The sequence below is a fragment of the Hyperolius riggenbachi genome, chromosome 2, assembly GCF_040937935.1.
Source record: "Hyperolius riggenbachi isolate aHypRig1 chromosome 2, aHypRig1.pri, whole genome shotgun sequence".
Lineage (NCBI taxonomy): Eukaryota > Metazoa > Chordata > Amphibia > Anura > Hyperoliidae > Hyperolius > Hyperolius riggenbachi.
In genome coordinates, this window is record NC_090647.1 from 136914939 (window position 1) to 136929783 (window position 14845).

The 14845-nt window shown below is 42.8% G+C and overlaps 1 protein-coding gene across 1 annotated transcript in view; it reads right to left on the bottom strand.

Annotated features, from left to right (window-relative positions):
• LRP1 (LDL receptor related protein 1) overlaps window positions 1-14845 on the bottom strand; it is a 463435-nt gene that overhangs the window by 252287 nt on the left and 196303 nt on the right. Inside the window, exon 7 of the mRNA XM_068267473.1 lies at window positions 7789-7951. Within this exon, the coding sequence (XP_068123574.1) occupies window positions 7789-7951 (163 nt within the window). The remainder of the gene's footprint in view (window positions 1-7788; window positions 7952-14845) is intronic.

Sequence of the window (14845 nt, forward strand, 5' to 3'; positions counted from 1 at the left end):
TCTTATTCTTAATCTTAAAAAAAAAAAAAAACTATATAACTGAAAATAAAAATATGAGACTCTTTTCTTTGATACTAATGTTCTATTCATTATCTGTACTACACGTACCATTCATTATATCATATGTTGTTTGTTTTGTTTTTTGCTTCAGTGTCACTTTTATACTGTACAGACAGTCCCCTACATACAACTACTCGAGTTACAACAGTTCAGAGATAAACAAAGCTGTCTTCATGTACAAAATATACAATACAGTTTATTACATATTTTTGTTATAGTATTGTATAAACAGTTATAAGTAGTTTAAAGTGGACCCAAACCAAACATTTTTTTAATTTAAAATATTTAGTTGCACCACTCTGACACATACAAAGATAAATAAACACTCCTTCAAGCCTATGAGCATTTCAGTGCATGCTTTTCACCCTTCTCTTTTCATAACTAGGGTTATACAGGTGGCAGCCATTAGCAATTCCTCCTTTGCCGGACACCATTTACTCCACCAGTTTGCCGGATTCTTCTATATGAAAGGAAGGGAGGGGTTCCTCCAATAAATGTCAAATATTTTATATTTGTCATCATGCAGCTGAAAAAAGGCTGCTATTTATTATTATAATTTAGAAAATAGATTTTATTTCTGAAATCTTGTATTTTTAACTTGGGTCCACTTTAACACATTTTAAAAGCAGATGTAAAACAACCAAAAAACATAGTTTATACTATGTGTTCAAAAGTAAATCATTTACCCGCATTTCACTATGTTTAGCACAACTTACAAACAAATTCAACTTACAAACAATAAAAAAAAACTGTTTCTAAGTAGGGGACTGCCTGTACATGCGAAATGCCTCGGCAAATTGTTTAATTCTACCTATGTGGTCCTGTGATTTAGATGGCCCAACAACTCAATATAGCTTGTATAGCTTGTTCTGTGACTCAACTCTGCAACTAAATAACAGTCCTTTCCCTAACTGCGAGAATTAAAAAAAATGGCACGGGCAAATGTGGTTGCAGGGTGAACCTGAAAGCCTGCTCACCCTACTGCAGCCCAACTCTTGCCCCCCAATACTATTCCCCCTCCAAGTTCTAGAAACTTGGGGGACACGTAATTCAGGCACCGGCCAAATGACCTAGTCTTTTTGATAATTTGAGCTCCCGTTATTGCTGACCCCAAAATTAGTCACCGAGTCCCGCTATAGCCATAATTCTCATTACGGGCAATGGAGGCAACCAAATCATCGGCTCAGCGCTGCACCAAAATTAGCCGGCTCTCCCCAGCCTCCTGATAGGACATCATAGGTCTGCAGCTTTTTCTTCCTTCCTGTAAAGCAAGCTAGACTAACAAAGTTGTGGGAAGATGTAGACCCTGAATGGATTCAGGCATGTATAGATTATCAGACGTGGGAAACTGATATCTAGATGACAACTATCATTCACCACCGTGCTCCACTATATGTTGAATTAAATCTGATAATTCCTCTCACGGCTGCATCTGTTCACTACCACAAATCAAATTCCCAGCTACATCTAAGCAAGAAAGAACCATTCCTGGGTAATGATTGTAAAGAGCCTTCCTTCAAACATTTTTGTAAATTTACTTTCTTTAATCCGAATATATATATATATATATATATATATATATATATATATATGTATATGTATATATATATATATATATATATATGTATATATGTATATGTATATGTATATATATATATATATATATATATATATATATATATATATATATATATATATATATATATATATATATATATATATATATATATATAAAATTACAAATGAAGTACTTTTATACTTTTACAGATAAACACACAAATTCATTACACTTTCTCTACTGAGCACATTACTTGCCAAAATTATGAATGTATGTTATTTGCCTTTAATGATTGTCGATTCTAATTTTCCAAAGTCCTAAAAGTAGTGATTGTAAAAATAAAAAAAGAAAACCGATTATAAAAGGAGTTTCCGATCTTAAGTTTTGGAAAATATTGTTTCCTTGCTAAGGGTAGAGAAAGAAAATAAAGCAGAGGGACACCAAGAGCCCCAATAGTGTAATTCGTCTTGGGGACAACAAAGTAAATGAGAAGTTAAAATTATACTTACAAACCAGGGTTACCAATAGGCAACCACTGTATAGGCAGGTGGGGAGAACAATCCTGACCCCACTCAGGAATAAAAAGTCGCTCTCTGTAGACAGGAAAATAGGGTAACAACCCTCCACCCAGAGGCGCCGAGCTCGCTGATATAATACAGATGCTGTGACTCCGACTGTATTTTGCCTGAGGAAGCGGGATGTATGGCCCGTGAAACGCGTTGCATTGTTTTTTGGAGTTCTGAATACATTGTTGACTGTCTGAATCGCAGTCCTTGCCTGTGTCTGTTTGGAGGGGGTAAGACCACCGCTGCCTCCTCTGTTTAACCAGTTGGTTTTTTAAGTTCATTTAATTACCTTTTATTCTTTTGACGCCTCTGTATCTTGTACACCAGCTTAATATTGTATAAAAAATTGTGCCCGTTTCCCTCTCCTCCGTATAACAGCAGAGATGAATAATTTTAAGGGCAACATCACAGCACCTCCTGTCTGGCCACATCAACATAGGAAGAAAAAGAATTATAGTGGCCCATGTCATCTTCACTACAGAAATGTGCCAAAGATGTTGTAAGATGGGGAAAAGAATTGTGAAGCAAAACAACTGTGCATTCCAAAATAAGCTGTTCAAACATGAAACTTTACTTTGGATAGTACATGGAAAGCTGAATGCCTATCAGAGGACACAGAGTACAGACAGAAAAATGACCAAAGTCCATGACAGCGGAGCTCTGGGATCTCAGAAAAAGGGGGAAAAAAAGCTCAAGAGAAACCAGGAGCCCTGGTATGGTGTAGTATGTTATGTAAATGGTATAAATAAGACCAATAAAAGCGGTATACTCAAACCTGGGTTGCAGAACAGCAACCACTGTATACAAGCTTTGGATGTGATGTATCAAATTACCTTTGCGGACGAATAAGTATCGAAATGGTTTGGTGGCCCTCCAGAAAAAAAAGTGTAGTTTGGTCACCAAATGGGGGAGACCAGGGAGACTCTGCAGATTGGACTCATAAACATCCCGGTGGTGGGTCGTAATGCAACTTGCGAGGTGCTCAAAGCTGTGCGATGCTTGCCCTAACACATGATTTAGTAACCCGAGGAAGCAGGTTGACTCCCGTGAAATGCATCATCTGTTTTTGTTTTTTACAAATAAACTGTGTAACTGAGATGAGCACATCTCATCTTTTAAACGGCTTTTACCTTTTTTAGGGGCACCTCCCTCCCTCCTAAACTTCATGACACTCTGCCCAGTTAGACTTATGGAGGGGGGGTGGAGACGAACTGTTAAAGTCGCTTTACTACTTTCTAATGTTTCCTTCATGGTCTATTATGTCGTCTCAACGTGACAATTTGGTATGTTTGAATTGCGAGAATTCTTTAATAAATGTGTTTTTATGTGTGTTCATCTGTTGCAAACAATTATATACATGTCCTGTTTCTACAGCTCTTCGGTTGCCTATAGCTCAAGTTAAAGAAAAACAAAAAATATTTTTGTATTGTTGATCATCGGTTGAAGCAACAGCTTAATGGACTCAGCTTAATGGAAACTATCTATTCCACGGAATACTAAAAATCAGTTCAAAGGGAAGCAGATGTTTTCTGTTAAGAAATATTGTGACGCATTTCTGAGGTCTCCAGATTTGGGGAAGTGCGGACTATTGTGACATTTTTCCAGGAATAGCTATAAAGTGTACTATGAGTAATCAATAAAAAGGAAAAACAAAGACTATTCTATTTTCACTGAGCTTTAAAAACAAGATTTTAGGAAGCAGAACATCTAAATTCCGCTAGACCAATGGTCAGACTGTTGTAGTCAAGACATTAGCTGTGTCCGCCAATGTCTGCCAACAAATATAAAAAAACAATAGCCACCGATATTATTTAGTAAAGGAGATGCACAGGGAAGAGCAGTGATGTCAGACCGAGTTAATATTACGCACAATGTGTGCAGGGAAGGTTTTCTGCACTTACTGTATATACTCACGTATAAGCCTAATTTTTCAGCACAAAAAAATGTGCTGAAAAGTTACCCCCTTGGCTTATATGCGGGTCAGTGGTGCAGAACGGATGGTGGAGCAGGTTTTTGTTACTGGCAGAGAAGCTTAAGGATTGTGCACTAGGGACCCTGTTCTTGTCAGCTGGCTCCCTGCTGTGTCCATGCCCCCTATCCCCTGCAACATGCTGTGCAGATGGCTCAAGACTACCTGTGTCCCCTGTCTTGTGGAGCAGAGCATGCAAGCAACGTGCCATCAGTGCAATGATCGGGTGTTCGTCCTGTGTGGCAATTGCTGTCTCTCATATCTATGGTGTCTTAAGACACAGCTGTATCATCTTTGGGGCACATCTAGTTACGGGGAGAGGGATTGACTTTCACTGGGGGCACAACCACAACAGGCTACTGTGGAGGGAGATTTACTGGATAGGGGGATTATATGCAAGTCAATTTTTCCTGATTTCTGAGGGAAAATGGGTACCTGGGCTTATAGACGGGTCGGTTTATATGCGAGTATATACAGTAACCTGGATGCCTGACGTCAATGCAGTTTCACTTAACTGTGCATATAAAGAGGCTGCACGTAGGCTCTGCATGCATGCATGCCACCAACAGCAAATCCTAGTAAAGATGGCCATACCCTTATAGATTTTCCCATTCGATTCTTGGCAGAGTCGATCACTGATTGAATCTGCCAGAAAACTATTGCCCCAACATGTCCCATCAATTAGATTTCGATCAATTCTTACAGAAAATGGACCAATTGGACAGGACAGAAGATTTGTGTAGATTGTAAATGGGGTGACATTGCCGGGCACTACATGGAACAGTGGTTTAGTCCATTGTCAATAGATTCCCTGCTGGAATCTATTAAAATTGATGTGCTGTGTGTGTATGTGTGGTAGAAGTGACAAGGTGGTAAATCAGGGATGTCGAACTCCAGTCCTCAAGGGCCGAGGTCCTCACACATTTTTGGCACAGCTCAAATTAATTGATGGGACTGAATCAGAAAAGGTGTGGCCCATAAAGTAAACCCAATAGTTCATCCTAAGCACTAGCGAGATATGCCCCGTGGGGACTGGAGTCAGACACCTGTGTGGTAAATAATTGATATCAGATAGATACCAATTGTTTACCAAGTCTAATAGTGAATATGTCTGCATTTACTGGAATGATAACAATAAAATTGAAACTCCTCATGCAAAGTTCCCATTTGAATGCACATTATAAAATGTTGCATTTCTTTCATTGGTTGTCAAGTCTGATCTTGTAGCAGATCGGGCCACAGCAGATTTTTTCGTACTGGCTTTATTTTACAGCGCCACACTGCCTTAGCGATGTCACTGTAGCGATGTCACTCTGCCCTATGCAGAGTTGTCACAACCAGCGACTAAGCAGCAGAACTTGAGCACCCAGCTTTCACATTTAGCACAGCATTATTTTGAGGCGCAAAGAAAAGTATTTGTGCTTTATTAATTTTGGCAGACCTGAACCTACCGGTATGTGATGGTCGGGGAAACAGATGTGCAGTTATTTTTGAAACTGTTCCTAAGAATTCTGGTTCGTAAGATTTCTGCGCTCCTGTAGGTCATCATTCTTCCACTTTACCTAGGGCATGTCTTCTGACATGTTATCATATGGATCATTTCCTCTGACCACAGAGGTCTTGGCTGCAAATACTGACCAGATTTAACCAGTCAGCACAGTCAGCCCATCTGACTCAAATCACAAACTGCTGGAAAAGTCTTTTTTTTTTTTTTAAACTGTTGACCTAGGATTGCTTAATACAGAATAATTGCTTAATATCAAAGACATAAAAAGCAACACCTAAAGCCAACTGAATTAAAAGATAAAACTTCATTTATTGTAAGAGTAAAAGTCATCCTGGATTTTTGGTATCATTTTTAACATGGATACTGCAGAAAGTAGCAGCAATCACCTACGCAGCTGACTCCATAATGTGCTACATACTCAAAAACAGCTCTATTAATTCAGTGGGAATGTATGAGGCAAGATGCCAGACTAGATATGTACATCTTGGTATTAGGGAATGTTGTTGGTTATGACCACAGACGGCCAAGTAATGAGACCGCTGTCAAAATGATAAATGTTAAAGCTGAACTCTGGGCTCAGCAAAACTGAGGCCAGATTATCCTCATGCTTGGCCACTGATGCCCAGTATGCTAGCAGAAAACACAAGCCTAAGTATATGCTGCAGTCATGTGACCAAGGCAATGCTGAAGTCATGTGACCACTCTAGGTCACAATCTCTGTAGGAGGGTCATTCTTCATTGGGACTAGCCAGTTTGTTTTTATTATATATTGGGCATAAATAAGAATAACTACATACTCGTTTGTATCATTGCTTCTACTCAGCTTCAAAAGGGAGCCCATCTCACAGTTTTCTGACAAACAATGCAGCTTAAAGGATCACTATAATGAAAGCTGTAACATGTAAAATACATACACATGCATAGCGTTCACTTATAGATCGCATTATTAATCTGAGGGCTCTGAACCTTCTACTGACAGCTTTTGGGCTAGTCCTGATGGAAAAACCTCACAGTTACATTCTTTGTTTTATAACCACTCCGTGACAATGTATCCAATGATGGACTCTGGCCTTGTGCACACAAATCTGGCACCTAAACTGCCCTACTGCCGGTCAGTAAGTGCTTTTGAATGTAAAGCAAAATTGAAAATCCAATGTATGGCTATGGACCATTTCAAAATATGTCAATAAGAGACATGGTACCATCAGCGGGTAGAAGTAACCATCGCTGGAACAGTGTAGGCGAGGACGATTGGGGAAGCCTCTGAACCATCTACTGAGGTAAGTATCCATTTGGGGCACTTATTTAACACAGGTACACTTTTGTGTGTGTAGCTATATATTTCTGATTGAAATATTGTCAGTTTGAGATTGTTTGGCAAGAATTAAATCCCGATTAAACAATTCAGCCTGCAATTTATACTGTGTTACATTTTGGAACCTTATATGACTGAGTTTGATTTAGCTTTGAGAAACAAAAAGAGGGACACCGATAGCCCAATATAGTGTAGTAGTAGTACCACATAGGCAACCACTGTAAAAGCAGGTGGGGAGATTAGACCTGTCCCCACTCAGGATTAAGAAGTCGCTCTCTGTAGATCAGGAAAAAAAGGGGTAACACCCCTCCACCAAGAGTGGATATGTATAATGTAGTATGGATATAGAGGCTATAGAAGAATAACAAGATTTAAAACGTTTAAAAATGAGGAGTCAGTGGTGTATTTACCGCCTCCAGGCAGACACAAGAAAATGCCTATTAATTTTCAGCAAAACCATTTATTTACATACTACGGTAAAATACAACGCGTTTTGCGGGAGTGACCAGCTTCCTCAGGCAAGAAGATGGAGCATATACAAAAACAGCTCTGATACTATGCCAAGCGCCTCTGATTTAGCTTTTAATAGGCATCATTAAACTCCTTATTTTCTAGCAATAACTGACAAAGTACAACAGTCTGCTACTATATCACATTTGAAATATTTCTTCAAAGGGCTGATATAACAGACTTATATGGAATTACACAAATGTATAATAAATCTCTTTGAGATCCTTTTAATCTGATGTGCTACTTATACATAATGCATCCTGATAGGGCTAGCTGATTTTTTAAGCAAGCACCCAAACTCACCCCATGGTGGGATCCAAAGCAATGCCCTTGGGATTATACAGCTCTCGATCCAGAAGAGTAACGCAGGTGTCGCCATTTTTGTTACAAACAAAGATCCGGTCGTCAATGTCATCCACAAAGTAGAAGTTGCCCGTCAGCCAGTCTATGGCCATCTGTTCTACATCTGAAAGATAAAAGCAAAAAATAGCTTGCTGTCATATACAGAACTCTGCTTCATTTCATGTCACACGAGCTGACAACTCATCCTTGCCTTAGACAGACCCCACAAAGTCATAAATCCTCCCTAGAGCACAGTATCAGCTTGTTGCTTTTATCAGTCTATTCCTTATGATCTACCAATGGGGACACAAGGGAGATCTGACATCCTAAGCATGATGTGGGCAGCACGGTGGCCTAGTGGTTAGCTCTCTCGCCTTGCAGCACTGGGTCCCTGGTTCGAATCCCAGCCAGGGCACTATCTGCAAAGAGTTTGTATGTTCTCTCCGTGTCTGCGTGGGTTTCCTCCGGGCACTCCAGTTTCCTCCCACATCTCAAAAAAAACATACGGATAAGTTAATTGGCTCCCCCTAAAAATTGGCCCTAGACTACAGTACTTACACTACATAATATAGACATATGGCAATGGTAGGGATTAGATTGTGAGCTCCTTTGAGGGGCAGTTAGTGACAAGATAGATATATATATATATATATATATATATATATATATATATATATATATATATATATATATATATATGTATATATATATATATATATATATATATACACACACACTGTACAGCGCTGCGTAATATGTCGGCGCTATATAAATACTAAATAATAATAATAATAATAATAATATGTTCTCCATAAACAAATAGAAACGTTTTCTCAGTCCAAGGAGGCTACACATATGCTAGTGACAAAAATACTCTAAGTGGGAAAGGGTAACAATTCTATCAAGCATTTACCGATATCTGTATACCCAGGGGGGTTAGAGACAAAAGTGAAAAAACTCTGCCTGAAGTGAAAATAAATGTGATTTTCCACAACTGTCCCCAGAAGAGAGGATCAACTGTAAAGATTATCCTCACGATCGGATCCAGCCTTGAGCCAACTGTCCCAGCCAGAGGAAGTAAGAGAAGTTCTCTCCAATAAGCACACTGGAAACACCAACCTATCAGTTTTCCGCTCTGGTGGAAGGGGGTCTTGAATTCCACTTAAAACAATCTCTAAAGGTACTTACACATCCTAAAGGTAGGTATTTGGTCCCTCTGGTGACAGTTCCAGTGTAAATCCCTGTATAGATGATCACTTCACTACAGCACAGCAACAAATCTATTGCTATGGAGGGGGACAGCGAAGCGCCTGTGCTCAGTGCACAATGCAGGCCATGTGGCGCCCAAGCTTTGGGCTGCTATAGTCCGTGTCCCCCGCACGGGTAATCGGGGATCCGGTGATCGTTGGAACCTGAATTACTTCTCCCTCCAAGTTGCTACAACAAGGACGGATAATCGTATTTAACGCTGCTGGGGATCTTGGTGGCAGCAAAGTGAGCCGTCATTCGTTTCACCCTGCGCCCAATTCACCGGCGCCAAAATGAAATAGACGTAGGGGGACGGGGAGAGGATTTTTAATTATCAGCAGGTTAGGTTTGGAGTGCTGACATCTTGTGTTTAAACAGAAACCGTAACCAAGAATTTAACTTTATCCCAATCAGTAGCTGATACCCCCTTTCCCATGAGAAATCTATTCCTTTTCACAAACGGATCATCAGGGGGCTCTGTATGGCTGATGTTGTGGTGAAACCCCTCCCACAGTGTGATGTCAGTACCATGGTTCTGACATCACACTGTGGGAGCCTTGTTGCATTGTGGGAAATAGCAGTTTCCAACTGCCAAAAAGGCAAGCAGCATCTCCTTCCACTGTCATCACCTGCCAGCAGTAAAAATGTAAACATGTGATAAATGTCAGAATGTAAATCAGGGAGAGGAAAGATTTTACAACGGCAAACACTGACTAAATCATTTATACATAATTCTTGTAAAAATGAAGCACTTTTTTAATGACATTATTTTAACTGGAATTCCTCTTTAAGTTATATGCAGGCTGACCGGACTCAACAGCCTATGAGCTCTCAAAATTCCACCCACTATCCAATCACTCTTTAGAGGAGGTAAGTCAGAAGGAGCTCTGGGTGGGGTCACCAGCCAGTCATTTCCAGTGTACACAGATCAGATCCTGCCCCCTCCCTTTCCATAGAAAGGTGTAAAAGAGAAAGTGTGTTAAGGTGGCTATAAACTGTTGGAACAGATTTCTAATAGATTTTTCAATATGAAAGCCATTAAAAATCTATTGAACCACAGTGTTGCACAAGATTGAACAGTGCTGCGATTCAAAACAATGCTATCCTCTTTGGACCTGCCAATCGATAGTCTTCATCCAGGAGCAATCAACCAATTTCAGATGTAAATCAAGCAAAACGATCAATCATGCTGCCTGCTACATCAGATTGATCGAATAGCGACGTATGGCCACCTTCAGTGTGTAGGGTCATCTGACAGTTTTGTGCACTTTACCAACAGCACTATTCTTTATGCTAGATCTCTGGGTCATGTGACGTTTCCAAAGGGAAGTTCTTTGGAAAATATAAAAATGTTTAGTAATGGCACAAGTACATTATGTTTTACAAACAATGTGAAATGTCAGTTATTGTGTAGCAAGTAATCTGTGTATAGAGCATTATCTTACAGCAAGGATGCAATGCCTACTGAAAACCTATCACTGGTGCACCTGAAGGTGTATAAAATCTGCATTACAAAAAATAGCACAGCCAAGCTATACATTGTCATACAGAGACAGTGGTGTGGCAATAGGGAATGCAGAGGTTATGACCGCACTGGGTCCCCTGGGCTAGAGGGGCCCTTTCTCATCCATCTTATTAGCTTTTTATTAGTGCTATGCTGATAATGAACACCTCTATATGTGCATTGAATAGTGGTAATTCAAATCGTTTCCTCTGATGACACCTCTCTGACACTGCAGCTGTCCTTGGTAGGTTTTGAGGCTTCATATTAATAGAATGCATGGGGCCCCATGTACAACTTGCACCGGGGCCCCATGCTCCTCAGCTACACCACTGTACATAGCTAATGTTTCCTGTTTCACCCATAGAGGTGAAAGACTCCACAAATTATGTAAGTTGAAAGAGAGAGGGAACAAACAGGCAATCCTATCCAAAAGTGATGTATTCTTTGTGTATTGTTTATACAGATTAGTACGACGCAGTGAAATGGATACTGATTAACACTTCAGTTAGTACTACTTAGGAGTTGTAGTGTTAAATGAACTCAGCACATCACTTTGTGAACACAATGTCAAAACAATCCATTGATGAGTCTAAACAAGTAAGTGGAGTGTCTGCTTAATAAAAATGAATTGCGTTGAAAATGTAAAATCAACATCCTAGTTGTGAATATTTTTCTTCTTTCCATTCACAGTGACTGATAATTAACCGAAAGAATGCCAGCATTCTCAAAAAGACAATAAAGCAAATCTTCAACTGTTGCCACCCTGTCTGCCATTACTTTCATTTTCCACAGTTACAAATTCTGTGTGCGTATATGTCTAGCATTCCTAGCAAAATGTTGATGCAGGTTGTGCATATAGCAAAGCCAGCATAGGCTAAAGTTTCTCTTATCAGCAGTGAAGGGCTAGATCTGTGTTTATGATGAACCCTCATGTACTGCTGAACTGTACGAAACATTTCAGGAGAGCTGAAAAGTGAAGAATGCAAGCAATACCAAATGTAACAAGTGGGAGAAATGCAATTTTTAAATAGAAGTAGCTAAGCAGTGATATCACATATCGATATGTATTAGACGGACACCATCTCAGTGCTTGACCCTAACCCTCTCCTCATCCTTCTGGCTAACCCTAACCTCAAACCTAACTCAGTGCCTTAACCTAATCTTAGCCCTATCCTTCTACCTAACCCTAACCTTCCCTCATCCACATCACTCTGCCTTACCTTAACCTGAAGCTAATCCTTCTAGCTAACCCTAACCTCAACCCTATCCCTCTGCCTCACCCCATTGTTCTTTCTGCCTGACTCCATACTTAACCCCATGCTTCTTCCTGTCCCTAAACTCAACCCCAAAGAGAGGTTACTGTTCTGACTAGAGATTACAGACGCAAGTACGGCAAAAAAGGAAGCCTTAAGGCCCATACACACGTCGGATTTCCACGAACGACGGGTCGTTTAAATGTCCCGTCGTTCCCCCGCTAAATCGGGCGTGTGTACAGACTATCGTTCGTTTGATAAGAGTGGGTTTGAGCGATCCGCCGGGCGCCCAAAAACCTGTAGTGGTGATACTGTTGATCACTAGTCAGGGCCGGATTTGTGGGCAGGCCCCCAAGGCACAGGACTAGGGCGGATCTTATATGCTGCCTTCCGTGGGGCGGCCGCGGGTGACAAGTTAACTGAATGCACGGTCGGTGCACCTGTCAGCTGATCCACCCACCGCGAGGGTCCGCAGCCGCTCCCCCGCCCGCTTGCCGCTCTGCTCTGTGCAAGTGCGATCTGACTGAGCAGAGGCAAGGCAGGTCTGGAGGAGGCGGCCGCAGTTGCCTAGTTACGAGCAGGAGGCGGGCGGGAGCCGGAGCCCAGGGCCAATGACTGAGGAGATGGTGGAGTCGGAGGACAGAGCCATGCAATATGGTGGTGGGAGGTAAGCTGCTGCCCCCTCTGCCCTGGCCTGGACTCGAGCGAGCTTCTGCATCAGTGGCCACAAGGCAGACTTTTTCGCTCGTCTCCAGTGAGTCCCAGCCAGGCAGCTGCTCAGAGTCTCAGCTTCTAACTGGCGCCGGCGGGGAGAGCGCATCTATAGGGCGCCCACGCTGTCAATCAGTGTGTGACGTCACAGCGCTGGCCAGAACACTAGGATGAGGGAGGTCTCGCGGTGCCGCTGGGGCTGATGAATCCATGACAGCCTCAGGAGGCCTGGAGGAGGCCTGGGGGCCCAGCAGTGTTTACTAGTGTGAAGCGTGGAGGAGAGTACAGTCGGGGCTGGAATAAATCATAGCGGGTCGGGCAGCAGGTGCATTGACGGGGAGTTTGCAGAAGGAAAAGCATGGGCAGGTTGAATGTCCGGGTTGGACTCGCTGGCACAAGAGCCCAGCAGGCAAAGGCAGCTACCACACAGCCTGCAGCTCAGCCAACAGCATGGCCTGCCTCAGAGAACTTCCTGCTGTGCACTGTGCAGAGACCAGGATCACACGGCAGCTGTTAGTTCCTTCTCCCCTCCCCTCTGAGGACTCCAGACAGCAAAGCAGGGGGGAAGGGGAGAGTGCTCAGCCTAATGGGACACCTCAGCTAACATGGGGAGATGCAGTGCAGCCTTCACTGGCAACAGCAGGAAGCTGGAGAATCCGATGTCCCTGTCACCCTGGCCTGCATGCATGTGAGTACATGAGTTCTGACATCCCCTCTCCCACAGCATTACATGTCCATTCATCCACTTCCTCTCTCTAGAGGTACCACTGCCCCGGGCCCCAGCAAACCCTTCTCCCTTCAATAGAGGTATCACATATCCCAGCAAGTCCCCCCCCTTTATACAGGTACTACTGGTGCCAACATGCCCCCCTCCCTCCATAGAGGCACCACAGCTCCCAGCATGTTTCCCCCCTTCCATAGACACACCACAGATCCCAGCATGCCCCTCCTGCTCCATATAGTATTGTTTTCCCTCAGGGCCCCAGAGCCAGCTGGCGTACCACCTGGTCACCTCCAAAGTAAATAGTGGGCCCCCCACAGCTTCTGAGTTTCCACAGCAGTGCACACAGACATCTGTCCGGCTGGTGCACTCCTCTGCATGCTTTGTGACCACTTGAATATGTACATTCTGTCAGGTCACAAGGATGAAGCACACAGAGGAGCAAGCCAGGTGAGTGCGTTCCACTGAAAATGTTCTGTAAGGGCCCTGAGGGACCACTATTCACACTGGAGGAGGCCTGGGGGCCCAGCAGCCATCTCTGAGGCCCTGGGAGACAACCCAATATTATGTGGGAAGTGTCGGGCCTCTATGGTAGAGGTGCATGCTGGGAGCTGTGGTGCCTCTATGGAGGGAAGGAGCATGCTGGGAGCTGTGGTGCCTCTATGGAGGGAAGGAGCATGCTGGGAAATGTGGTACTTCTATAAGGGAGGTAGGTCTTGCTGGGAGCTGTGGTGCCTCTATGGAATGGGAGGATAGTCCAGGGGGTTACTGTATCTTCCTATACCCCACCTTTCCAGTGCTGGGTTCCTTTCTGGTTGAATAGGTTTTTCAGTAAGTAAGCAAGCGAGCGTGGGTGAGTGTACCTGTACTGGGCATGTGCAGGTAAGGTCTGCACATGCCCAGTAAAATGAAGTGCATGTGCACAGGGTAAAAAACAAAACCTTGCACAGGTGCCTTCGTTCTACTGGGCATGCGCAGACCATACTTGTGCATGCCCAGTGCAGTCACTCTCGCCCACGCCTGTGCTTGCACAATGAAGAAACCTATGTGAGCAGAGAGGCCCAGTGCTAGAACGGTGGGATGTAAGAAGTTGTCTGTAGTGTTTTCGGGCTCCGTGTTGGGGGGGGGGGGGGGGGGGGTTTGAAATTTCTGTATTGGTATGTGTATGAGGCGAAGGGGGGGCGGCTGGTGACAGATGGCCTAGGGCAGTAAAAAGTATAAATCCGGCCCGGTCACTAGTATAAGTGATATTTACAAGAATAAATAATCGGTGGTATAAAAATTATATTTAGATCAAAGCTACAACCTGCACAGCAGAAATCCATTGATTTTAAGGAAACTTTTGGCACTCTCAGCTCTGTCTGGCAAATTAAGTCATTCTGTTTCTATTTTCGGTCTATGGGCCTAGGACAGATCAGTAATCAGATCTGCCTGTATCCAGGACAGATGAAATTGTTCTGTCGTGACAGATCTGATCAGTAGCCTAGATCTGTCAGATCCCTTGTGCTGAGCACACATGGAAGCAGGATGTGTTGTTGTCTGCGTGGGCAGATAAGTCAAGCCGAGCTGAAGAATTCAAAG